Raw genomic sequence first — 25,946 nt, forward strand, 5'->3', positions numbered from 1 at the left:
ATTTTGATATAGTCTCCTGCCGAACTTGTCTAGGGTTCGGCCTTCTCGGCCTGGGGGGACCGCCGCTGAGACCCTGGAGGGGTGAGCCTTTTTCAAGGAGGATTCTACTAACAGCGACTGGTGGGAGAACTGCGGTTGTTCAAATCCCGGGAAGGGTACTGTACGGTACTTGGCCTCCATTTTGGAGGGTACTGCTGTGACCATATAGGGGGTCTCCAGGTTCCTGAAGAAAGCCTTTTGGAGTACTGGGTTAGGCGGTAAGCGAAGGGACTCTCTGGGCAGTGATGGCATATCCAGCTCCGCTAGGTACTCCTTAGAGTATCTGGAGTCGGACTGGAGGTCCAAGTCCAAAGCGTGGCCCATGTCCTGGACAAAGTGAGAGAAGGATGGGCGGGATGTTCCCGAGGCCCCGTGCGGGGTCGGTGAACGAGACCTCCGTCGGGTGGAGAAGGATGGGGAGGCTTCCCTCGAGTATCGAGGCTCCTGCTCCGATCCACGCTCTGAGACCGGGGAAGCACTGTGAAAGTGTTCCGGGGTCGTGGATCTCCGACGTCTCGAGGAGCCCCTCGGAGACGATGCCGGGGTTCGGGGTACCGATCGATGTCGAATCAGTAACCTCGATCTGGACTCCCTCGGTGAAAGCCTGAAACCTCGGATCGGAGCCCCGGTCCGAGGGGGAGTTCGGAGGATGCGCGGGTTGGAGAGTGATAGCTCCGCCACCCTCAGCGGTCCCGTACGAGGTGTAGGTGAACGGCCTCGTAGAGTGGGGGAACCCCGGGCCTTCTTGGAGGTACGGCGGTTCGAGGTTTCTGTCGTTTTAGCACGACGTTTTGCCCCGCGGCGGTCTGTGGAGGGAGAGCGCCTCGGGTGTCTCGGCGAGGAGTCCGAGGAGGATGGGATGTGGCGAAGCTTGCGCGCTTTTCCACGAGGTGGCTCGACGCGAGGCTCAGGCTGGTCTGGCACATGCGGGGTCGAGGTCGAGGCCGGTTGTAGATCGGCCATTGCAGCGGACAGCTCCGATGAGATCATCGCTCGGAGTAGGTCCTGGAAAACGGGCACGGACAGCATCGAGGGCATGTCCACTGCCTCGGTGCGCTCCACCGGGGGCGACCTCGTATCAGAGTATTCCCGTGTGGTGGAGGCACGGCCCGAAGGCTTGGAGGGTTTCGCCTGGGCTGTAAGCATGGGACTTCCGCCATGCGTCGCCGGTGTCCCCGAGGCTGGCTTCTTCGCTGTTACGGGACCTGAAGAGGGAAGAGGGGACTTACCCAGAGCCGAGGCTTTCTGTTGTCCCGAGGACTTCGGATTCGAGTCTCGAGGCGATGCCGAGGTCAAGCCGGGGCCGACCTCGAGGCCGAGGTAGAGGGTTGGTCGGTGGCGAAGAGATCCGCCATGCGGGCTTTTCTTCGGCGGAGGGCCCGGTTCTGGAAAGTAGCACACTGGGGGCAGGAGTCAGTTGGATGAGCGGCCCCCAGGCAGAGGATGCACCGGCGATGCGGGTCTGTGATGGAAAGAAGCCGCTCGCACCGGGTGCACTTTTTAAAGCCGGTCAAAGGCTGGGACATAGAATCGAAACTGGCCACGGCTCGAGTAGCCACGCGGCCACGGGGACCCAGAAGCCTCCGGGTCGGTCAAAAACGAAGCAGGAACAAATTGAAACAGGAAAAAATTCACGCACAGCGACTTAATCGAGAAAAATAACAAAAAATCGCGGTGCTAGAAGGCAGTTGGGGCAGAGCCTGAAAAAACACGACTTCTAGGCTCAGCGGAAAATTTTGAACTGGAGACCACGAGGGGATGCACCCCCTAGTGGAACAGGAAGGCACGCATGCGTGGAGCAGCAGAGCAAACTTAAATCTTCAATCAAGTTTGCTTGAAAATGCTTCCGCATCGGGGCTCCGTAGATGACATCACCCACATGTGAGAATATCATGCCTGCTTGTCCTGGGATAATACATGTTATTTCACTAAAAGCAAAAAACTATGCTGTGCCACAAAGCAGCTTATTATCATGCAAAATGAATGATAGGGCTTATGTTAGACTTTGCAAGTTGCTTTATTCATGGGAAATTAATAACAGCTTTAGAGAAAGTTTTAACCTTCTTCCAGGAGCAATAGGCTGTTATATGCCCTCAAGAAGTGACTTCAAGGGACTGGCCGGTGGCTTGAAAATGCCCCCTCTGCTCTTCTACTATAGTCAGTGGTAAGTACACACTGGCTTGTACAATACACACTTTTATTTGTGATGTACTGGAAAAGTGCCCTTCGAGAGCAGCAGCATTCAAAGAGATCTGGTAGACATATAAGGCAGCCAAGGTAACTTTCCAAGACCACATTAGTAATATTGTTAAAACAACCTTTTACAGGCTGCGCCAAATTCGCTCACTTTCACAATTTTTATGTTCAAAATCTGTTAATATTCTCATTCATTCTCTGGTGATCTCTAAAATTGATTATTGAAATGCCCTTTTTAAGGGCATTTCTCAGAATGAAATAAAACGCTTACAAATTATTCAAAATGCTTCCATTAAACTTATAACTAAAACTAGGAAATTTGATCATGTAACACCTCTTCTTAGGAAAGCGCATTGGCTTCCTATATCTCACCGGATAACATATAAATTATGTATACTTACTTTTAAATCCCTGTTTTATAAAACTCCAGCATTCATCTATAAATTATTAATCCCTTATACTCCAAATAGAATACTGAGATCCAATGAACAAAATCTATTGACGATCCCTTCTCTTAGGATTATTAATACAAGACGGCAATTTATTTTTTCTGTTACTGCACCTCAAATTTGGAATTCTCTCCCTATTTATTTAAGGGAAGAACGCAATCTGGAGAAATTTAAGAGTAGTTTAAAAACTTTTCTTTTTAAAGATGCTTTTGATAATTAGTTAGCAGTCCGCTGGTCAAATTTTTATTTCCATTGTTTAATTTTATGACTATTGTCTTCCCTACCTTTGTTTTACTCCCTGATTGTCTTACTTTTCTTTAATGATTTTGTATTTCATTCTCCTTTTCCCACGTGTCCATGGTTTGTAATGTCTGTCTTTTAGTCTGCTCGCATGTAAAATATTGTAAAGTGTTGTATTGTCCCCCAAATACTGTAATTTTAAAAATGTTCATCGCTTAGAAATATGATTAAGCGATTAATCAAAAATTTTATTAAACTTGAAACTTGAATTGACTTGACTGCTTGTACTGGGACATCTGCTCTTGCTCTTGTATATAAAGGGAGCAAGTTTATCCTAAGGTGCTCATGTTGGTCTCTACCCCCTCTCCCTTTATTTTAATTTAGAAGAGAGACTGGTGAGGTTTTCTATAATCCCCTAGCTCTTTTCTTGGCCAATTAAGGGCTCAGGCCTACATTGTCCCCTGTGACCCTGAGCAGGCCACTTGGTATTTCATTGCCCAGGTACATTAGATAGATTGTGAGCCCACTGGGACAGATAGGGGGAAAATGCTTGAGTGCCTGAATAAATTAATGTAAACCGTTCTTAGCTCCCTTGGGAGAACGGTATAGAAAATTGAAATAAATAAATAAACACATATCCACACTTCTGCTCCACAAAGGCTGGTATACAACACAATTGTTTGTTAATATAGGTGTGCTTTGGACTTGATACAGCTGGAAAATACCTCTTAAAGGTGTTTGACTAATTTTTTTCTATCACTCTAAATATCTTGATAATGATACTATCTTCTATCACACAAGAGACCTGAATTGGCCTACATTAAGGGCAACAGGGTTTGAATATGGCAGAGAAGTGATTGACAGAAGCCCTTGTGGAGGGAAGGAGTGATGGGCATGAACCTGTGGGAAATACAAGAATCTGAAGAGTTCAGACTTGGGGAAAGTCAATCTAATATATGTTCTCAACAGGGTAACTTGGTTCCTACAGTATAATCACCAGGTGAGTGAAATGGAGGAGTGGAACAGAAGTTAAGTGCCATCTTTCTCATATCTTTTTCTCATAAAGCATGAATTTCAGTAACCTTATAAAACAGAAACAAAAAGAGTCATTCAACAAACCTGTTAGGTCTGGTCAGAGAGGCCCCAACACCAGAATCTCTCCGTTCTTTTACTCCTGTTGTCTCTAATTCATTGAGAGATGCACCATCTCGATCTATATCACTAGGTGTGGTCCTGTCATCAGAAACAGAATTCCCTTCAAAATCTAATGTGATTTGATTGGGAGATTGGAATGATACTCCAACTGACAAATCATTTTGAAGCTCTGGCATCATTTTCTTTGACCAGTGGTCTACAACCTCTTGAAGTCCATTGACGTGTTGCAAAATATCATCTAAATGAGGAAAGAAGTTATCTTTTTCCAAATCCAGAAGGTCTCCGGTGCTGGCATACAAATGTGAGCCTGGTACATTGTCATAAACACTTACTCTGCTTCCTCTTGTACAACAAGAAGACACTAGTCTAGGCTCCTTAGGCCTGTTAAGAGAAAGGCTAGCAGTCCGCCAGTTTACAGCATTGTTACTGTCTACAGGTGACAGACTTTCAATGGAAAGGGCCTTAGGAAAAGTGCCAGGTTTGTGATCCTTGGGGATATGGACAACCAGGTCCTCTTGGGAATGAAACTCATTGTTACGATTTTGGTTCATCAAGTGTTGTAGCACTGCTCCTGTCATAACATCCATGTCCTCCAGATACATACCTTCACGTTTGTTGGTTTCATGACTCTTTCTTTCTTTTAAAATGGGAGTGCTCATTGCACTGCTATTATTTTCTGACAGACTGTCATCACTAATGAACTTTGGCGAAAATGAAAGCCCACTTCCTATTCCATCTATTGTGTTTTGCACATCTTCATTTGCTATCTCTACACAGTGCATTGCCTTTACTGATTCTGGTTCCTGTTGAAGAATAGGCCCACTTATCACTAAGCCACTAGTCCTTCCACTGCTCTTATGTTTTCCAAGCGTACCCTTAGGTCTTAATGTTTCCATACGTTTTAAAAGGTTTTTGGCTTTGGTTCGTGTTGGGTTCTCATTCTTGAGGTTAAAAGTATAATTTGAGAACTCTTTGGTGGAATGAGGGACTATACTATTAAATGAAGTGAAGTCAGGCATGACCACAGTATGTGCACATGTCCTCGCTGAGCAGTCAAATGTTTCTCTAGTTGCACAGCTAATGCCAGACTGGCACCTATTATCACTTCCTCCTCCACTGCTCTCACTATGAATGGAAGAGATCTCGGGTTCGCTCAAATCTGTAAGTACACTTTCACTGCTTGTAGTGTTTTTCATCTTCATGTCTCCCATAGACCCATGCTTATCAGATCGGTGAAGACAGAGATCAATTTCATTCACACGAGACCATCGTCGACTGATTCTTTGAAAAGTCCATTTGTCACTGATGGCACAAAGGTCTTCTTCATCTGAATCTTCACTCTGAAAAATATTATAGCATTATATTTAACATGATTAAATACTGGGTATATTTCAAAGGCTTAAGAGCATTTTTGCTAAGCAATACTAACTGCCACTATTGAAGGTAGTGCAAATACACTCATTCAAACAGGAGGCGACAAGTGAATCTGTTCTCAGTTCTCTTACTATGTGGTGCAGTTTTTCTCTGCAGTAACTGTATAGGAAGATGCTGGGAACACCCCCAACAGTTACTGCACAGGCTTTGCACTTAGCATGTGGTTAACTACAAAACTTTACCACACTTTAATACCAGGGCCCCTTAATTGAAAATACCCAAATCAGGTTTTATACAGATAGTATGGGGGAATCCAACTAAATTGATCTTTGGCTGACTAAAAGCAGATACTCCCTCTCAACTGCGGTACAAACAAGCATTCCCCAGATGTAACTTGGCTGGGGGAGAAAATTAAATGCATGCCCCTTGATGCACAGCTTTGTAAGGAGTCTTCTTCTGTGGGCTTGACTTATGTACTTAAAGTATTCCATTCTGTATTGGTTTTATACACTAATTTGGTCTTTTTATTTTTTGATGGTGGAGAATGGGGTGGGTTGGTTGGGATGCGTTAACAGATTAATTTCAGTATGGTTTCCAATATGGATCCACAAATCAAATTTTCCCCAAATGTTGTTAAATTGTCCTAGCAATAATGCCCAATAGTATTTTGATGGTAGTTTCATACAGACCAGTTTTCAACACTCGGTCATAACATTTAAGATCTAATTCTCAGTGTAATAAGCGAATATTAATATAGGTTATTTGTATGCCATTTTGTTGTCCTTCCTATACTCCAGTGCCTTTAAGATACATTAATGTGTGATCTGTTGCTAATAAAAAGGATATTATGAGGGACTGGATAGAGGAAGGATATCCTGGCCTAGTATTAGTAACAGAAACATGGTTATCTTCATTTAGAAATAATCTGAGATGACGTATGTTATGGGAGGTTTTATGTACTGACAATCTGTTTATCATGTATGATATACCTTCCTCCTAATTCATTAAGGGGTCACTGCCTAATTTAATTAATTTGTTCATTCAGTTGATTAAAATTGCACAATGAATATATCTATCTATAAAAAGTGAAGTAAATGGCACGAAGCACGTGTGTGATCACTATAAATAGTGAAATCAAAATTGAATAATTTCCTATAGTCACTCCATAAGGAGGCAGGTGCTGACACCACCCCCTAGAATGTTCCTATGACAGACGATTTTGGCTTGAGTGTTAACCAGGCATTTTCACCAGCACTATTCAGTTACATGCCGCTGAAAATGCCCAGTTAGTCCTGGCCAGGTGATTCGAATTATTTTGAATATTGGGTCTCCAAAATCAAACAGTTTGAAAGGGCATGTCATGTCTAATATTTCCAAAAATGTAAAATTACGGGGGACATATGAAAAAAAACTAGAATATTGTAGGTGCAGAAGAGATCCTTCAATGAGTAGCTGAGGATGTTCTCCAGCTGCATCCTGTACAATGAATATTTTCAGATACAATAAATATGCTTTAATTGCTTCCTGTATTCCTTCCTGCATATCATGAATTTTGCCAGTAAAACTCAGATCTGTATTTCTAATGGAGAACAAAGAGGGGCCCCATCTATAGTTAACTCTATTCATAACAAGGTTCCACATAACATACAGAATTCAGTGCTTGCCGTCAATTAAATTACTTCACAAGACTCCACTCTGTAAATACAGTGTTATCAGAGCTGATGCAAAGATAATAGGTCTATAAGGACTAAAGTCTAGATGCACAAAAATTGTCGTTAAAATTCTGTGGGTCACTGTGAGGCCGATAAATTTTCCGATTTGAAAACGGGAATCAACGTTCAAACAACTTCACATGCAAATGAGTTTTGCGGAGGTCTGCTGTAATCCCATCCAACCAGTCATTGGAAAAGTGACTTTGACACCTGCGCAGAGCCAGCAGGAGAAGCTCAAACAGTTGAGCAGCAATGAAAGCCCTGGTGCAGCCTCCTGCTGTTCGGGGCATGAAGAATTTTAATCTTTTTTTGATGGGAACAGATGTTTTACACACGTACAATATCTATCCCCATTTAAATTAAAAAAAAAAAAAAAAAGTCCTGCCAGCATCGACGACAGCAACCCCTGAACAAAATGAAAAAAAAATAAGATAGGCAGGAGGAATGCCCACTCCCTCCTGCCTCGGAAACCCAGACCCCCCTCCCTCCTCCCATGAAGATCATCAGCATGAGGGATGCCCACTCCCCTGCCCCACCCCCCATACCTTATACAGAAGACAGCAGGAGGGATGCCTAGTCCTTCCTATTAGTAGGTCCGCCTCTTCAAAATACTGAGCCTTCCCCTTCCTGGTGCATCCCAGGCGCCTGAGCCAATTAGAGCCTTAGGCCCCTGCCAGGTGCATCCTGGCACCATTCCTCTATATCCCTATGCCTCCCTATGCCCAGCATTGCCCCTATTTGTCCCTGTGTCTATGCTCCCTCCCTGTCCAGCATCTTTTTGCGGTGTCTCTGCCACTACCTGTGTCCAGCTTCTCCCTATCTCTTTCCTTCATCCTGCACCTCCCCCTCCCCACTAATGGTCCCAGCATGTCTCACCATGACCCTGCTTTTCTGAATCTAGCATTTCTCCCCTTCTCATTGTCCTTCTTATCTGGTCTCTCTTTCTTCCACACACCCCCTTTGTGGGTCCAGCATCTCTTCTTGCATCACCCTCCCCCCACCTAACAGTCTTACAAACTTGCTTGTCTTCCTAGCCCAACCTGGTAGCTTTCCCTTTGCTGCAACTTTCTGTAGGACATGCAGTGAAAAGTACCCTGGGGCTGGTTGGTTTCAGGCTAGCTTAATTGATGCTGGGAAGACAAGCAAATTTGTTAGATCATCAGATGAGGAGGGTGGAAGGGAAACAGAGGAAGGGAGAGATGCTGGACAGCGGACTGGAAGGGAGAGACATTGAAAGAAATTCTAGACCTACAGGAGGAGAAGAGGAAAAGAGAGAAACATTTCAACATTAGGAACAAGCATTTATGGCTCGAGCCCTGTATCCAGTGAGGGGTGGGGGTGGGGATAGAATGACAACAGGGGTTGCCATTGTCCAGCAGACCTTGAATGGAAGAACACTGGGGTACCAAGGAAGGGGACAGGAAAGGGGGAGTGAAGGGAGGACTATTCTGTTTCTTGAGACTCCCCATCTACTGTTTTTGTGACCCTATTTGAGGTTATGACTCACAGTTTGGGAACTGCTGGCATAGATAAACCAGCTGGTCAGATGGGAGGTGCTAGGAATTATTACATATGTAGGGTACTCTATGCCTGTGGTACATAAAAAACCCCAAATTGTGCTATTTCATAGTTAGTAGCTGTGTGTCAAAACATTCCTTCTGAAGAGGACTAGAAAACTAGTGTAATCCTTGATCTAAAACATTTCTCTCCAGAGAAATTAGATTTATCTCAGCATGTTTAGTTTAGTTACTTTTATTACACCTTTATTAGCCATAGCACAGGAACTGAACCTCTTCCTTGAGGTATTACTGAAAAAGGTGTAAGCAAAATCCAAATATATAATTAATCAGATCTAAAACATTGGAGTGCTTTAGCACTGTGTTTTAGGGATATGTAAGCTGTGCAGCTACATAGGCACTACGCCCAAGGTGGGGATAAGGGTCCATGCCCTTCCTTGATTTGTGATGCTAGACTGCTATTCTAGCATGGATCTGCCATTCATAACTATGGCCATTCAGAAACGAGGGAGTGGGGGACATAGTGGGACAATTACACTAAAGTCATAGTAGGGCAATCACACTAGGCCTCATCTTCTGGGGGACTCCATGCTGCCACAGAAGTACCAGAACAAAGCTACAGAATAGAATGGTTATCACACCAGCTGGCGATTTTGCTAGATGGTAGAGTAAGTGAAATTCTGAACAGGAAAATAAAGCAACAAAGGCGAAGCAGGACAGAAGGTGGTTGGGGTAAAAAAATGAAAAGAAAAGGAAGCTGCAAGATATGGAAAGAGAGGAGCATGCTGGGCAGGTGGTAGGGTTAAGGGTTCAAAGGGGAAAGCCTGCACGATAAACACAAGCCTACACATGGAGGTGGGAAATGGGGGCAGTGCCCAACACCTACTCTTCATTTAGTGTGCGGGGTGGATGATTGCAAACAGGCACTGCATGACTTGTCCATCTCACACCCACTTCCACTAGGAAGTTAGTGGCGTAGTAAGAGGGGGCAATCTACCCTGGGTGCAATCTACCATCTTGGTGGGGGCACCGGCACCCGTCCTCCTCTCTGCTCCTTCCCCGCCCCCCCCCCACTACCACACGTGCATGCTCCATCCCTTCCCCTGTACCTCATTAACATTCCTGGCGTGAGCAGGAACCCCAGCATGTTGTTTGTGCCAGCATCAACTCTTCCTCTGATGTCACTTCCTGGACTTGCACCTAGGAAGTGATGTCAGAGGAAGAGCAGAAGCTGGCGTGAGCAGCAGACTGGGGTTGCCGCTCTCGCCAGGAACATTAAATAGGTATGGGGAAGGGAAGGAGTGGATGGGGGTGGGGGTGGTGGAGAAGAGAACGGGGTAGGGACGCCACCGCTTCGGGTGCCTCTCACCCTCGCTAAGCCACTGCTAATGGGTGTTCTTTCTACCAGGCTTGAGACAACTCAAGTTAGCTGCTTAGTAAAAGGGTCACTTAGCACATCCTTATTAGTAGATAGGCCTTAGAAAATATGGAAAGACGTAATCTGAAACATCCCCAAGTTGTTGCTAACCTTTAAAACAGGAAATCAATTGGTTTCAGGTTTTTTTCCCCATTTTATTAACAGTGCACACGATTGCAAAAACAGGGGTAATTCTATAAAGAAAACACCTACATCTACATAGCAGATATGTGCATAAATCATTAGAATATTGGCATTTATGTGCGCTTGTGTGCACATATACATGTAAATGCCAAAAACCCCTTATATGCCATTCTGCAAATAAGCACATTTCTGCAATAGTATGCCCAGATTTGCGTACCCAAGAGTGAGTGTGCAAATTAATTGAATAACAAGCCCTTAACTACCAATAATTGGATGCTAACCAATTATTTATGTTAATTGGCACCCATGAGCACTTGTGCACGAATCTGACTACATGATATTCTATAAGGCATGATGCTTAACTCTACTAGTGCGCAGCTCAAAACAGGGCGCGGCCACGGTGGCTCAGGGGTGTTTCGAAAAGGTGCACGTGTAGTTATAGAATATGGCCTCAGTGCACCTAACTTGGACACCAGCATTTTAAACCAGGTTTCAACAGGCATAAGTCTGGCACCTAAAGTTAGGCATGGGATGTGCACCCTTAATGCTTTTTGACCATTTTTTTTCAGCACCCATTTCTGAGCACCATTTATAGAATTTTCTTCTTTGTGTATGGGCAAAAAAGCTCAGGGGGCAATTCTATAACTGGATATCACAGTGGCGTAGCAAGGGTGAGTGGTGCCTGTTCCCCGCCCTCTTCTCCATCCCATGCTCCTTTCCGCCCCCCCCTACTGCACACGTGCCCCCTTCCCTTCCACCTCTTTAATTTTCTCGGCGCACGCAGCATCATGAACTTGCTGCCCGCGTCAGTGTTGGCTCTCCCTCTGAGGCCACTTCCTAGGTGCAGGACCTGGAAGTGACGTCGGAGAGAGCCGACGCTGGCGTGAGCAGTAGGATGGAGTTGTTGCTCGCGCCAGTGAAAAGCTAGAGGTATAATCAGTGCGAAGGAGGGAAGAGTGGAAAGGAGCAGGGGTATGTGTGTAAAGAGGACGGGTGCCAATGGACCCACCAAAACAGCACCCCTGCACCCCCTTACTACGCCATTACCACTATCTAGGCTCCTTAAGGTTGCATATGAGCACTAATTCGATAACAGCATCTGGTGCCAAAATTCCATTCTAGAATACTAGCATAGGGTCATATTCATGCGTATATATTTAGGTGCACCCACTTATGTCGTATTAAGGGTAGGCATACATGGGTGTACCTAAGTGTGGTGAGCTACTCATACTCTAACACAGTGTCTCACAAACTTCTGGAAGCCATGGCACACTAAACCCTGTGCCGCAGCTTGAGGGCATCCAGAAATGTGCAGATGTCAACATGATGACATCATACACATATGATATCATTGCATTGACATCCGCGAATGTGCAAAGGCTCTCCAGATGCAGCCCTGGGCCACAACTGGGGGGGAGGTGTGTGCTGCAAGAGGAGAGGCGCCAACATTGGCTGACGGCTGTGCCTCTTGCCGCAAGAGGCACATCCTGTAGGCAGTCAGCCAGCATCAGCGCCTCTCCTTCTTACCAGCATCTCATGACACACCTGGAATCTCGCCGTGTCACACAGTTTGCGATACACTGCTCTAACAGTATTCTCTAAATTGGGTGCATAGGTTGGAGACACGTCTATGTTCCTCCCAAGCTCCACCCGCATGGGTGTCCCCTTGCCGTTCTGTGCTAGGCTATGGAATACTGTGGAGTGCACTGCTAGCACTTGCACATGTAAGTGCTACATTATGCTTGTAAATGTTAGTATTCTATGACCTATATGCACAAATAGTACCTAATAATAGAATTGCTCTTCAAATGAATCAAGCCTTTAACATGAATTAAGTGAAACATCCAAAGGAATATTTTTTTGCTAGCAGTCCTCTTTTAAAAAGAAGGATTAGTGCATCTCAAATACATGAGGACCTGGAGTTAGATGAGATCATTTGAGTTCCTGATATGGACCAAAGACTGAGACCAAATTTACTATTCTAGATTACTCAGCCTCCTGCATTATCACATTTCCATCAACACATTCAGCTTAATGCCAATGTTTCAGCTTTCTCCAAAAGGTGGACTACATTTAACACTGCACTGATTAGAGAGAGAACATGCTTTGGGTCAGAAACCTCACACATGACGGCTTAACTGGTACAGAGGATCTATTTCATACAAATACTTAAATTAGGTAAAAGGGTTTGCCTGTCTGAGTGGAGCCCTTAACCCTTTCAGGACCATAAGGATCGTAGGCCAATTTTTGTGGTTTTGACGACATTTTTATGGTAAAAAGGGCTTGCAGATGCCAAAAAATTGATTTTTTTTTGTGAAATATCATTATTTTTATTTAAAAAAATCACACTTCTGGCTTATGGACAGTGTGGCAAGTGAATCTTCTCGTCAATCTAGCAACGACGCTAATGAATGAATGTCGGAACCAGTTTGTTTACATAAAGGCAGTATCATATGGAATCGGTACATATCAAATTTAGAACTGTAGACTATCCCAATCAAAATTTATAGGATTTTAAAGTTATGGGACAAATATGTCCCTTGGTCCTGAAAGGGTTAAAGCCTGAGATAATGTTTAATTTGAAGTTTTAATCTAATGGTTAAAGCAGTGAGTTTAAAGACCAAGGAAGCCCAGTTCAAATCCCACTGACCCTCCTGTAGTGATCCTGGGCAAAGCCATTTAACCCTACTTTGCCTCAGGAGCAAACTTAGAAGGTCTTTTATTAAAGATTTGCCCAAGTTATCTGCAGCAGGGCTCGTAGAAATAAAATGGATCATGTAGCAGAAAACCTGTGCTAACCTTCAGATTGTGAACAAAGAAATATCTTGCTTTCAGCGACTCCTGGAAAAAGTGTGACCTAATTTATTTCTTAGAGCCTGCACGTGCCACAATAAAGCTCTATCTTCCCCTTTTACGAAGCCTCGTTAGGCTTTTTTTTTTTTTTTTAAAATTGCTGGCCATGACGGCATCGGCGCTAATCCTGCTGCAGCCGGCGATAAAAAAGCCTGATGCAGCTTCGTATAAGGGGGGGAGGTATATTTATTATAAAAGCTTCTTTTAGGCATTCTTTTTTTAATTTAGTAATTTTCACACCAAATGATACAATTATATGCTTGCAAAAGAAAAAGAAGAAATTTAGAAATTAAATATCAAATGAAGTTTAAGAATCAGCAGGAATTAAATTACACATAGTTCTCTTGCTATTCCTTAATATTTGCAAACATTCAGTCCTATGCTGCTTAGGAAGAACGATATATCCCCCATCTATCAGAGGAACTTGGATAACAACAGTAGTGACAAAAACTTTTACAACACAAAACAAATATTTTGTCACCTCCATGCTCCTACTGATACTAGAAAGTTATCTTAACAAATTTAAGAGAAGGCTTGCGAATTATCCCACCTCCCCTTTTATTAAGTTACGTTGCCAAACAGCGCAAGCTAAATGCTGAGCCATTCAAGATTAGAATGGGTGGCACAGCATTTAGCTTGCACTGCTTGGCAGCACAGCTTGATAAAGGAGGGTGGGGGGGGGGAAGGAAGGGTATAAGATGGTACCTAAAGAAGTATAGACTTTTGGCATGCATTGCTCTCTGACAACCTGGGCAAGTCACTTAATCTTCCCCTGCTCCAGGTTAGTTGCGTGTGGACAGAAATCCCACCTATCCCCACCCATCCCCGCCAGGATCCTCTCCGTCCCCACCCATCCCCGCAAGGAATTACCTCCATCCCCGCCCGTCCCCATAAAAAGCAGCAGTTACTTCTGACAGGATCATCAATTCCACAGTTTATTTTGTGTTTGTGCTGCTGTTTTCCTTGTGGAATCTCTTTGGTGAAACCCTTTTTTTTTTGTTTTCTGTTCAGGTAATTAACTTATAAACCCCCTCTTTTACTAAGGCTGACGTGTCCATTATATTATATGGATGAACCCTGCTTCCAAAGCCTTCCATCCCCGTGGAAGTCCCGTTGGCTAGAGGGAGGTCCCCGTGGGAGTCCCATGGGTTAGGGGGGAATTCCCGCGGGATTCTCATGCAGACCTCTACCCCAGGTACATTAGATAGATTGTGAGTCTGCTAGGACAGATAGAAAAAATGCTTGGATACCTGAATGTAAACCACTTATGCTATAAGCAGTATATAAACTACTAAAATAAATCAATAAATTTGTGATAAAATTTGCAAAGATCATCCAAAGCTGACGTGACAGCTAAGGAAAGCGCACACTGTACACAGCAACAGAAAAAATGTCTTCCTGGAAATTTCAACCTACCTTCTTCCTTTGGAAGTTCACATCCAGTTTCATTGAGGCACACTTGTTCAATGTGTTCAGTCGTCTGAAAGCAAAACAGAATCCAATAATTATCATCCCACCGACAACAGGGGCCGACTTTCGATGCTTCTTAGCCAAATGGGTCCTCAAAGTTTGCCCTGCCATCAGTTCATGTAACTTGAAGAAAGTTTCAGGTAAACATCTAAATGTTATTTTGCTCTGCTAACACAATCAGAAACAAAAAAAAAAAAAAAAAAAAGAAATCATATAGACAGATGCAGTTTAGTAGCTTAGAAAAATGGACTCCATTCTGCAGAACTCTCCTGGACAGATTTGCTACAGGAATGAACCTTTGTTGGCAATTCTTTAAATGCTATTAAAGCAAATGATTTTCAGGAACTCCTACTACACTCTAGTGAGTTAATATTCTCTAACAGAGGAAGGGAGTTTAAATTCTAAAAGCTCTTAATTTCATTACTCCCAAGACTCCTCCCACTGACACATTCTGAAAGGGTGACAGTGTCTCTTAGCAGCAAGAAACACAAATGAGTCAACACTCTTGGCACCTCCAGTCTGATTAAGCACTTTTGTATTCAACTATGAAGCTTTAAACCTTGAAGTCTCTCTAATTAGGGAACTGATGAGTTTAAATTTCTCTCACAGAATGTGCTGCATATGAAAACTGGAGCTAAATCAAGAGTCTACTGTTAGTGCTTTTTTTGTAGAAAAATTCTATTATGTAAAACCAGATTCTCCAAGAGTCCTACAAACTCAAGAGAAACACAAACCCAAAACTCATTTCCCCTCCAGTTAGAGGCTGCAAAATGAAAAAACACCACGAACACCTTCTCTCTCACCAAGCAGTCCAATGGGGCAAAGACCTAGACCAGGGGTGCCCACACTTTTTGGGCTTGCGAGCTACTTTTAAAATGACCAAGTCAAAATGATCTACCAACAATAAAATTTTAAAAAAACACAACGCACACTGTACGCATAGAATTGTTAATTATCATTCCTATTCCAGGGTTTTTTCAAAGAGGTCAAAGCAGATGACTCCATGCACTGTCACTTCAGTAACAACCATACAAAAATAGACAAATACCCACCCCCTCCCTTTTTACTAAACCACGATAGCAGTTTTTAGTGCAGGGAGCTGCGCTGAATGCTCAGCGCTGCTCTCGACGCTCATAGGCTCCCTGCGCTAAAAACCTCTATTGCGGTTTAGTAAAAGGGGACCATATTGTAAAATATAGACAGCAGATATAAATTCAGACACATTTTGATCACTAAATTTAAAATAAAATCATTTTTCCTACCTTGTCTGGTGATTTCATGAGTCTCTGGTTGCACTTTCTTCTTCTGACTGTGCATCCAATCTTTCTTCCCTTCTTTTAGCCTGTATGCTTCCTCTCCTCCTGACCTCATTCCCCCCCCCAACGTTTTCTTCTTCTCTCCCTGCCCTCTCTTTCTTTCTCTCTTCATGCCCCCTTTCTTTTTTTCTGTTTCTCTTCTTTCCTTCTGTCTCCCTGCCTGCCCTCTTTCTCCCTCCCTGCCCTCCCCCACACCACTGACACTGCGCTGCCATCGGATAACAGGCCCCCAAAGCCGCCCGCCGCCAGCCAAGCTCTCCTTGCTTCAGGCCCACCAGCATTCCTCTCCCCGATGTCAATTTTGCCGTCGGAGAGGACGTTCCGCTGGCCAGAACTTCCTCTCCGACGGCAGAATTGACGTCGGGGAGAGGAAGGCTGATCGGCCCAAGATCGACCTATTGGGAGAAATGCTGCCGGGTCCTGCCTTTGAGGAAACAGAAAGTAGGCAGGACCTGGCAGCAAGAAGAGCAAATCGCAAGCTTCACTGACCTGTCTCCCGCTTTAGCCCGCGAATGGGGCTCTAACATGTGCGTGCCGGCTTCCCTTCTCTCCCCCCCCCCACTGGACATAACTTCCGGTTTCAGAGGGAATTGAAGGGAAGCCGGTACAAGCACATGTTAGTCCCCGGAGCATAAATTCTCCAAGCCGGTTTTTGTTTTTTTTTTTAAATGTTGAGCAGCGGAGGCAGCAGCAGAATTCAGGAGCAGGCCAGTCAGGAGGGGAAAAAAGAGAAGGGAAGAAGGGAACCCGCTTTGCGATCAACTGGGGTCGCCTGAGCGAGCGACCTGTCGATCGCGATCGACGTGTTGGGCACCCCTGACCTAGACCAACTGCTTTCGCCCACTACATACGGGGAATTCAGGAAATGCCTAAAAACATACCTGTTCCAGAAATACCTAAACAATTGACCCGCTCTCCCTCTCCCTCCCCCCTCTCTATTCCACCTGAACTTACAGCACTGTTATAAATATAATCTGCTATCTTCATCTTATCATAATTTTATATTGCTATTTATCCCCAACAGGTCCTGTCGGACATTACCTACTAAAATGTACATATTACATTTTCGCTCAGCAAATTGTATTTCTATACTATTGCCTCCTGAGGTCTCTGATCTCTGTATTTCCTCTGAATATCTACTTATTATATTTCACTGAATGTCCAGCACTCTTGATTGTAAACCGCCTAGAAGTCGCAAGATTGTGGCGGTATAGAAGAATAAAGTTATTATTATTATTATTATTAAATGCTTTTGGAATGAAAAATTTTGATATAAGGCCACATTTTTTTGTAACTCAGACCAATGTAGCTGTATGGATCATCCGAGAATCAGAACTAAGCGAGCATTATAAAAAGCAAATTAAGGCTGATGTGTGGCTATCTGAAGAGGCACAGCCCCTGAGGAAACTGTAAAGTGAAATGGTTGGGCAGCTGTCGGGCAAAAGCTAAGTGCTCTTCTTTTATAAATTACAAACATACCATTAATTTCGAGCCTGCCATTAAGAATTAATATCAATTTTTTGTATATGCTTAAAAAAAAGACCAATGATGAACACGTCATCCTGTAAGGGCACGAAAAAATATTGAAGTAGTGCCTTGAGTGTTTGAGGTCTTGCAGTAAAACTTATTAGATTCTTTATAAGTTTGTTTTTTGCGAGTTTAATACCAAGAAGTTTTACCACTGTGGGAGTTTCAGCAGGGTGGGACTAGGAGGCGACAGGCCGGAAGAGGGGCAGAAGATGACGTCGACTTTTGGAGAACTGCGTTCTGTGCCCCCTCCAGCTGAATGGCTGGCACATTGGGCTCGGACCTCTCCAACTGAAGTGTGTTCACACCAATGCCTCTTTCCTGTCTGAAACCTTATCTTTGGAGCTGGCATTAGGTTTCCGGCGGCAAGAGCTGCATTTTGATTTGCGCTTTGTTTCTGAGCATCAGGAGGAATAGCCAAGCAACCTTGTTTGACTACACTTACATGCTATTTGTGCTTTCTTCAGCAACCACATTGTTCCCTATGCTGGTGCCCTCTGAATATGTGCATAACCTCATGCTGGCGCTAGTCCTCTAGACAGGGCAGGATTAATTCGTCGAGGGCCCCTAGGCACACACCATCCCACCCCACCATGCGCCCAGGCGGAAACAGGAAGCTGCGTTAGAGGGAAGCTTTGGGCAAGCAGCACCGCTTGCACAATTACAGATCCCGTTGCCTTTCTTACCTGCGTTGCTTGCTTGTCTTACTTTCTGTCGATTGGGGGGGGGGGGGGGGTGTTGCCGATCGATTCTGGAGGGGCTCATCGCCGTTTGGAAAAAACAATGTTGATGCCCTCCTTCATCGGGCCCCCCTGACCATTTCAGGCCCTAGGCACGTGCCTACTTGGCCTATTGGTTAATCCTGCCCTGCCTCTAGAGCCTGCGTTAAGAGTTCTGAACATCGGCACGTAAGTGTAGGAGAGACAAAATAGCATCTTATGCCTGCCCAAGCTTTTTGCAGTTGTCATAATCTTATATACAGCTATATCTGACCAACAGCCTAAGCATGCTGATTGCACAGAGCTTTACTTTCCTCAATTGCACGCATATTAACTTATTTATTTAAAAAATGTCTTCCCCATTTATCACCTAAGCGAGTTACAATAGAAAACATACATAATCAAAACATACTCAAACATATTAGAATATATGCATCCTATCCTACTCTTCCAAATACAATCGCTAAAATTAGCATAGCGCTAATAAAAAGCTCACCCTATATGAACTGTAAAATTCATTTCTCTTCAAAGCTAATAAAAAGCTTTAATAAATAAATAAGTTTTCAGCTGCTTCTTAAATGACAATTTCTCTCTACATAATCTTACCAACCCTGGCAATGTGTTCTACATATATGGACCAACAACAGCTGTTGCTTGCGTTTTTTTTGCTTTTTTTTATAACGTGTTTCACCTAATGCATCAATTGATAACTTCACTGCAGATTGTGATCTCAAATTTCTAGAAGGTATATTCCAGTGGTCTCAAACTTGCGGCCTGGGGGGCCACATGTGGCCCACCAGGTACTATTTTGAGGCCCTCGTTATGCTTATCATAATTACAAAAGTAAAATAAAACAGTTTCTTCATTGCATGTCTCTTTAGCTATAAATTACAATATTATTATTAAGCTTAGCCAAAAGGAAAGATTTATAAACTATAAAGAGTTTTACGCCATGCAAAATTGTCATTTCTTTAATAAGACATGAACTATTTTTTTCTGAGGCCCTCCAAGTACCTACAAATCCAAAATGTGGCCCTGCAAAGGGTTGGAGTTTGAGACCACTGGTATATACTGTTTCAAAACCTGTCTCAGGTATAAAGGTGTCTCCCCATAAATTACCCGATGAACAATTGTCAAAATTTTGTATTCAGTCCTTGATTGAACTGGTAGCCAATGCAAACTCTTCAGTGGTGGAGTAATATGATCATTCCAGGCTACCCGTGTGATCATACGCGCTGCAGCATTCTGTACTACCTGCATTCTACATTTGGCAATACCAATCAGCAAAGAATTACAAAAATCAAGCCTAGAGATCACCATACATTGAATCATAGTCTGAAAATCTGATATTGACATATAGATGTCACCCTTGCAGCAATCTAACTAGAAGAATGCACCTTTAACCGTCTGCAAAATCTGTTCTTGCATAGAGAGTTTGATATCCAAATATACCCCTAACATTTTAATATATGGTGAAACTGTTAGGGTCACATCTTGTACCTCCAGTTCTTTCGTATTCAGCAACAATTCATCGTTCCCCACAAACATAACCTCTGCCTTTTTAATTCCTATGCTTTCTTAAAATGGGTTATCTTTGGGAAAAAAAACCCTGCATTTGTAAGAGATGGGTTTGGTGCCTCAGCAAAGTCATTTTCTATTAAAGCAAGAATAAGATGACAGGAAGAGGAGTAATAAAGAATAAACTGAAGTGCTCTGATATGATAAATACATTAATCCAAATCAATGATTATTTGATGTGTAACCAGTCAAGAACTGCTAATCCCATCAATCTGGAGAATCAGGCACTGAAACCTATTACCTTTTACTATTATCCTGTCAGGGATATCAAGAGCAAACATTGTACCAAGACTAAACACGCTCTACAAGAACTGGAGATGGCCGGGAGCTCAGCCTCACTGTCTGTGTCTAGCTATAATACAACCATAGAGCAAATAAGGGCCTTTAGTTTTAAATTAGACTCTGAGCTAGTATCAATGAAGCAAAACATTAATTAATAGACCTACCGAAGTATCTACAACTAGTATCCTAAAGTTAAGTTTCGGTCACTTGAACTTTTCACACAATAGCTTGTGACGAATGCTGCACATGAAGGGACTGACGAGGCAACTTCTGTTAGAGCTCCAATGACCAACAGTAATGACCAATAGTAACGGCCAGGGAATGGGTTAGGGCTGGGGAGGAGTCTATTTTAAGAGGTTGCACCTCAATGGGGAGGAAAGTTGAGCAAGGGGAGACTGCCAAATTAGCTGTTGCCCATATTTGGGGCATTTACCATTAGAGGGGAGCTGCAGGGGGGGGTGTCTTGATCTGGAGGGAGAGTGTACTGCAAAGGGGTGTTGAGGTATGGGTTTTTGTGTGCCACAAGGGGTGTTGATCTGGGGATTTGTGTGCCACGGGGGGAAGGGGGGGAGGAGGAGTGCTGTGTGCTCACTCCTATCTCTACCAGCACCTAAGGTAAGTGAAAAATGCTGTTTAAACATTTCAAACTGATTTTCAAAAACCGCCAGAATCGTACCTCTGTAGGCACTTTATGGAGCCTAACATCACTATAGGTGTGGCTAACATCAGAAGTGGCATTAAGACTCAGTAAGCGTCTCCCAGAGGCACAATTTATGTCAAAGGTAGGCGACGGAAATACAGGCCTTGAGAACCCTGGCCTACATTTCTGGCACCTATTTTTGCTGGAGGCGCGATTCTCTACATAGCACCGTTGTGTGATTGACCCTCGATCGGCAGCCGCTTTTAAATGCAGCCGCCAACCATGGCGCCATTTAGGGAATCTGGGCTTAAGTACTTAACTGTTCAGTGCTGAGGCTAAAAATAAAATCGAATAGTCAGTGCTGGTCCCCGGAAATGGCCCAGCATTGAATATTCTAGTTGAGCGCCAGCACTAGGTGGACAGTACGCTCTCCGACACTGGCAGAATATCGGCCCCATTGTCATGGTGCATTCATTTTACCTGCAAAGGGGCTCTATATGGTCTTTGTCAAGGAAGTCATGATCTCGTTTCACAGCAGCAATGTCAATTGGAAACTGGGAATCTAGACGAAAAAAAGTTAACAGTTAGCATTCATCTTATATTACAATGAAATATTACTTTGTTTTACAAACCATGAATAAAACCTATGATATGGTGAAATAAGTCCTCTGCAAGGTGTTCTGTTTACTTTATACAGCCCTTTAGGGGCATTAACACTAAGAAGGCCATAAAATAGCATAAATCAGCACTTGGACGTCCTAATCGCCAGGATATCCAAGTGCCAATTTTCTGGACATCTTATGAGGCAACCTAGCCACTATGCATCCAAAACTAAAGGGGTGTGTGTGTGTGCTGGAGGCGTTTTATGGGCGGACTTTGGGTGGGCTTAGACTTGAACATCTTGCAGTAATAATCAAATCTTTCCCCAGAACTTAGATGTTCTGAGCTAGACTTGTTTAAAAAGTGTTTAAGTGCCAATAAGGTACCCAAACAGAGAAGATGACCACTGGAGGGATTAAGTTATGACCCCCATCCCACGGTCCCCCAGTGGTCACTAACCCTCTCCCACCCCACAAAGATCTGAATGAAACAGTACATACCTGTGTCTAGAACAGCACCATCTGGTATGGGAAAGCATTACACAGGTGTCTTAAGTAGCCTGGTGAATGGGCTAGTGAGTCATAGAGAGGAGGACTCAGGCCCATAAGCAACTTTAACCACTACATTTATGGTGGACAATGGTTGTAAATACAAAACTTTCCTGGATAAGACCCTTGCGTTCCAAGCAGGTAAACAGCAGTCTTGGTTGGGTAAATGTATTTGTCAAGCCATGTCGTCCTACAGTACTTTTCGGAAAGTGATCAAGACGACGTTGTTTGAAAAATTCATTTCCTAGTGTGGCTGCATCATGAGACATGATAGAAACCTTCAAGAAGGGCATAGAAAAAGTAGACAGGGACATATTTTTCAAATTATGGGGAACCACAAGTACAAGGGGGCACTCGGAGAAACTGAAAGGGGACAGGTTTAGAACAAATGCTAGGAAGTTCTTTTTTACCCAGAGGGTGGTGGATACATAGAACACGCTTCCGGAGGCTGTGATAGGCAGGAGCACGTTACAGGGCTTCAAAGAAGGTTTGGATAGGTTCCTAGAGGACAAAGGGATTGAGGGGTACAGATAGGAGTAGAGGTAGGTTACAGGGATAGGAGCAAGAGGTAGTTATAGAAATAGTCAGGGACCACTGCTCAGGCAATAGGCCTGATGGGCCGCCGCGGGAGCGGACCGCTGGGCGAGATGGACCTCTGGTCTGCCTCAGCGGAGGCAACTTCTTATGTTCTTATGTTTATATTATGAACTGTTATTCTAAGCAAAAGTTTATATTGTATTTTCTTAAAGAATATTTGCATTTTTAATAAATATTTTGTACTTTCTTATCATCTTGTATTTCGCTGATTGTCCAGTCTTCTTTGGTGTAAACTGCCTAGAAATCAGTCGGTTATGGTGGTATACAAGAATAAAGTTATGTTATGCTATATAGGTGCCACCTGCAGCCATATGGGCTACTGGGGTGGTAGACAGGTGAGTATAGGTTTTGGGGGAGTTTTGGAGAGCTCAGCATAAATTATCAGCGGCATATGGTGAGATGTACATCTGGCACCCTTTATGTGAAGTTCACAGCAGTGCCCTCTGCTCTATTGGTATGTCTGTGTGGCCAGTCCCTTCCACTTCCAAATGGTCTGGATTAGGATGTTTTGAACTTGTGGTCGAAAATAGTGAACAAAGTTGGACATCCTGATGGCCAAGACGTCAAAGTAGGTGATTTAAAAAAAAAAATAAAATAAATTAGATGTCTTACAGTTTTGCCTGTTTCAAAAATTGCCATTTCTCTGCCTCCGACTTTGGACATCTTGTGAGAAACATGAAAAGTCGGACTTAGACATCCTATTGAAAATGTCCCTCCCCATGTACTTCTTAAATTGCCATTACTAACAAAAAGAAAGAAACAGAAAAAGATCCCTATCTTTATATTTATTATAACAAGTTGAAAAACAGACACATAGAGGGGCATAATCAAAAGTGTGCCTAAGTCTGAGGTTGGACGTTTTGTGCAAGACTTCCACAAACCCAACAGGAAAAATGTCCATTTGGGATTGTGAAGATCACATTGTTGACTGCCGCAAACAACAACTTCAATTAGAGGTATGAGGGAAGGAGGCGCACGCATGGAGGGGAGGAATGGGAAGAGGCAGGTCGGAGAGGGGGGAGGGGTGCCAGCGCCCCCACCAACATGGCTCCCAGGGCGGACTGCTCCCCACCCCCTCCTTACTATGACACTGGTTATGGAAGAATTTGCCAGTTCAGGGGCCGTGTTCAAGAGTTTGTGAAGAAGATTTCATGCTAGTTTTTCAGATTTAACTGCCAGTCTTGACTCCTTTTGTAAACAAAAGGGAGCCCCTGCAATCTTAGAAGGCAGGTAAGAGATAACAGACATGCGCATGCCTGAACAAACTAAGTGAAAGCACACACATTCTTATCTGTTCTTATTTATCTAAATGTGAACAGTGGGGTGCCTCCAGCCACTAACTCCAGGACTCCCAGACTATGCTCAGTTCTTGCATGAACTGAATATGCGCAGTGTCAGCAGCTGGAGACATCAAGCCAAATTCCGGGTTACTACAAAAATGCAAGGAGGAGGACAGTGGCTCAGCAGGGAATTTCTTTGGCTGGCGAGATTTGGCATCCTTGCCAGACATTTAATAGGAACAGTGCAGATCTGGAGAAGGCTTGAGCCCAAAGTGAGGTGGGGGTCTAGCTAGGTCCTCAAGGCCCTCCATGGCTACACCACTGATTTAGGTGAAGAAGAACAGGCACTGATGTACACTGGTACTTTCAATTTTTGTTTGGATACGTGCACACAAAACCACAGCTACCATGAAGCCTTTCTATGCATGTGTCCAACACACTTCCCTCTATCTACAAGTTTTCTGTTCATAAAATTTACATATACAGAACAAAAAAAGGAACTAAAACCCCACGTAAAATCAGACAACAAAAGAACAAGTGGGGAGTGGGATAGACCACATCAACCTTGGGGTGGACAATCTTTATTTATATAAATAAATTCACATTAAAAATACATATAAATTCACTTCAAAGTTTGCATATGAAAATCCAAAATTCTGAAAGTCCTGGTAGAAAATGATGCGACCCGACACTATCTGTGTTTAGGCCTCTGATTGGAGGCCTGCCTCAGGGGTGTAGTCTACCCAGTAGATGTCACTCCAATGCTGGGAAACTGCTTAAGGTGTCTTGCACGAATGTAGGTGGGTAAACAGGATTCAGGGCTAGATTCACTAACCTGTCCAATCGTGTCCGATCCGTGTCTGATCCATGGCAGGCCGACAAATTCTCAATGTGTCCTCATGCAAATGGGGCTGATTGTAGGCACACCCTCCAGCGATTCTGGCGCATGTGCAGACCATCTCCTTTGCCTGTAGATGGTCTGCGCATGCTCACTGTGCATGTTATCACAAAGCTGGAAACTTTCACAAGCCTGTGGTTTTAACCTGTGGGTTGAAAGCGGAGCTGCACCGCGGCTTAAAACCATGGAGTCAAGGCAGAGAGCAGGAGATCGGGGCAGAGAGCAGGAGAAGCACAATCGTGGCAAAGAGAAGGAGATCGGGGCAGACAGCAGGAGAAGCACAGTTGGGGCAGACAGCAGGAGAAGCACAGTCAGGGCAGAGAGCAGGAGATCGGGGCAGAGAACAGGAGTTTTTAAACAAGCGACTGGTCCTCAGTTACATTTCAGTTTTTATTAGTGGTTATAATGTGTTTGATTTAACAATTGAGTAACCACTATAAATATTTTTTTAGAAAAACATCCAAGTCATAAGCCTGCCCTAGTCCCACCCAAACCATATATCTAACACGTTCCCTTGAGATTTAGATGATCTACAGATGAACAGCATAGATATCCATCTAGAATATAGGTTCTGAAAATAGCGAATTGGAAGGATTTGTTGAGAAAAATGTCTATCTGCCCCTTCTGACATTTATCCTTTTTGAAAATGAACCTCATAATATTTTTGATTTAAACAATACAACAAAAACATACACTTATACTGGCAAGATGGAGAAAAATAGAAACATTTGTTATCTCTCTTAGGATCATAAGCTCTTGGTTGCCTGTTTCTGAATTAGGCTCGGAAACAAAGAACTCACCCTCATATAGCTGAGCATATTGAGGAAATCCAGCAGCTCGTAACCAGTCACATGCTTCTTTTGCTTCAAGCTCTAGAAGAAAACATGAAGAAGATAGGCACTAAGTTAAGCTGTCAACACAATATTTGTAAAAGAAAACTGACAAAGCACTTAGGCAAGAGAGCATTTTAAATGGCAAGCTTCTGGACTACTACTGTAACTATCTTAAGTAATCTAGAAAGGAAGCGTGCTAATCCGAATAAATTTACTATAGCTCCATATTTTAAAGATCTCAAACATGTCATCAGCAGGAGTGAGAAAATCCAGGGAACTGGTTGCTCAGCCATCTAAATGTCTTTCCTTCCACACTCCTGCTGCAGACTTTGAACACAGAAGCGCTAAAAGCATGGATCCTGCTGAATAGGTTTCAGCTCTGTGGGTATTTGAAAACCCCAATACTAAATAAACCCCCTTCAGTGTGTTCAGGGAGGGGTGATTTGTGTTGGGTTTGGCACCCCCAGTTATTGTAAAAAGTTAGATGAACCGTAGAGAAAGACACGCTGCCAGGCCTCAAAGAGAAAGAAATGCAGTTTTGGCATTCCCAGGGTGTTAACCA

General features: G+C 43.6%; 1 protein-coding gene across 6 annotated transcripts in view; it reads right to left on the reverse strand.

The window, feature by feature from the left end:
• Window positions 1–25,946, reverse strand: part of STARD13 (StAR related lipid transfer domain containing 13) — a 406,771-nt gene that overhangs the window by 53,047 nt on the left and 327,778 nt on the right. For all 6 annotated transcript variants that reach the window (XM_033948072.1, XM_033948071.1, XM_033948075.1 and 3 more), the window contains 4 exons: window positions 25,352–25,423; window positions 21,109–21,190; window positions 14,513–14,576; window positions 4,044–5,419 (listed from right to left, as the gene is read on the reverse strand). In XM_033948072.1, coding sequence (XP_033803963.1) covers window positions 4,044–5,419; window positions 14,513–14,576; window positions 21,109–21,190; window positions 25,352–25,423 — 1,594 coding nt within the window. The remainder of the gene's footprint in view (window positions 1–4,043; window positions 5,420–14,512; window positions 14,577–21,108; window positions 21,191–25,351; window positions 25,424–25,946) is intronic.

Source organism: Geotrypetes seraphini, chromosome 6, assembly GCF_902459505.1.
Source record: "Geotrypetes seraphini chromosome 6, aGeoSer1.1, whole genome shotgun sequence".
In the NCBI taxonomy this organism is placed as follows: Eukaryota; Metazoa; Chordata; class Amphibia; order Gymnophiona; family Dermophiidae; genus Geotrypetes; species Geotrypetes seraphini.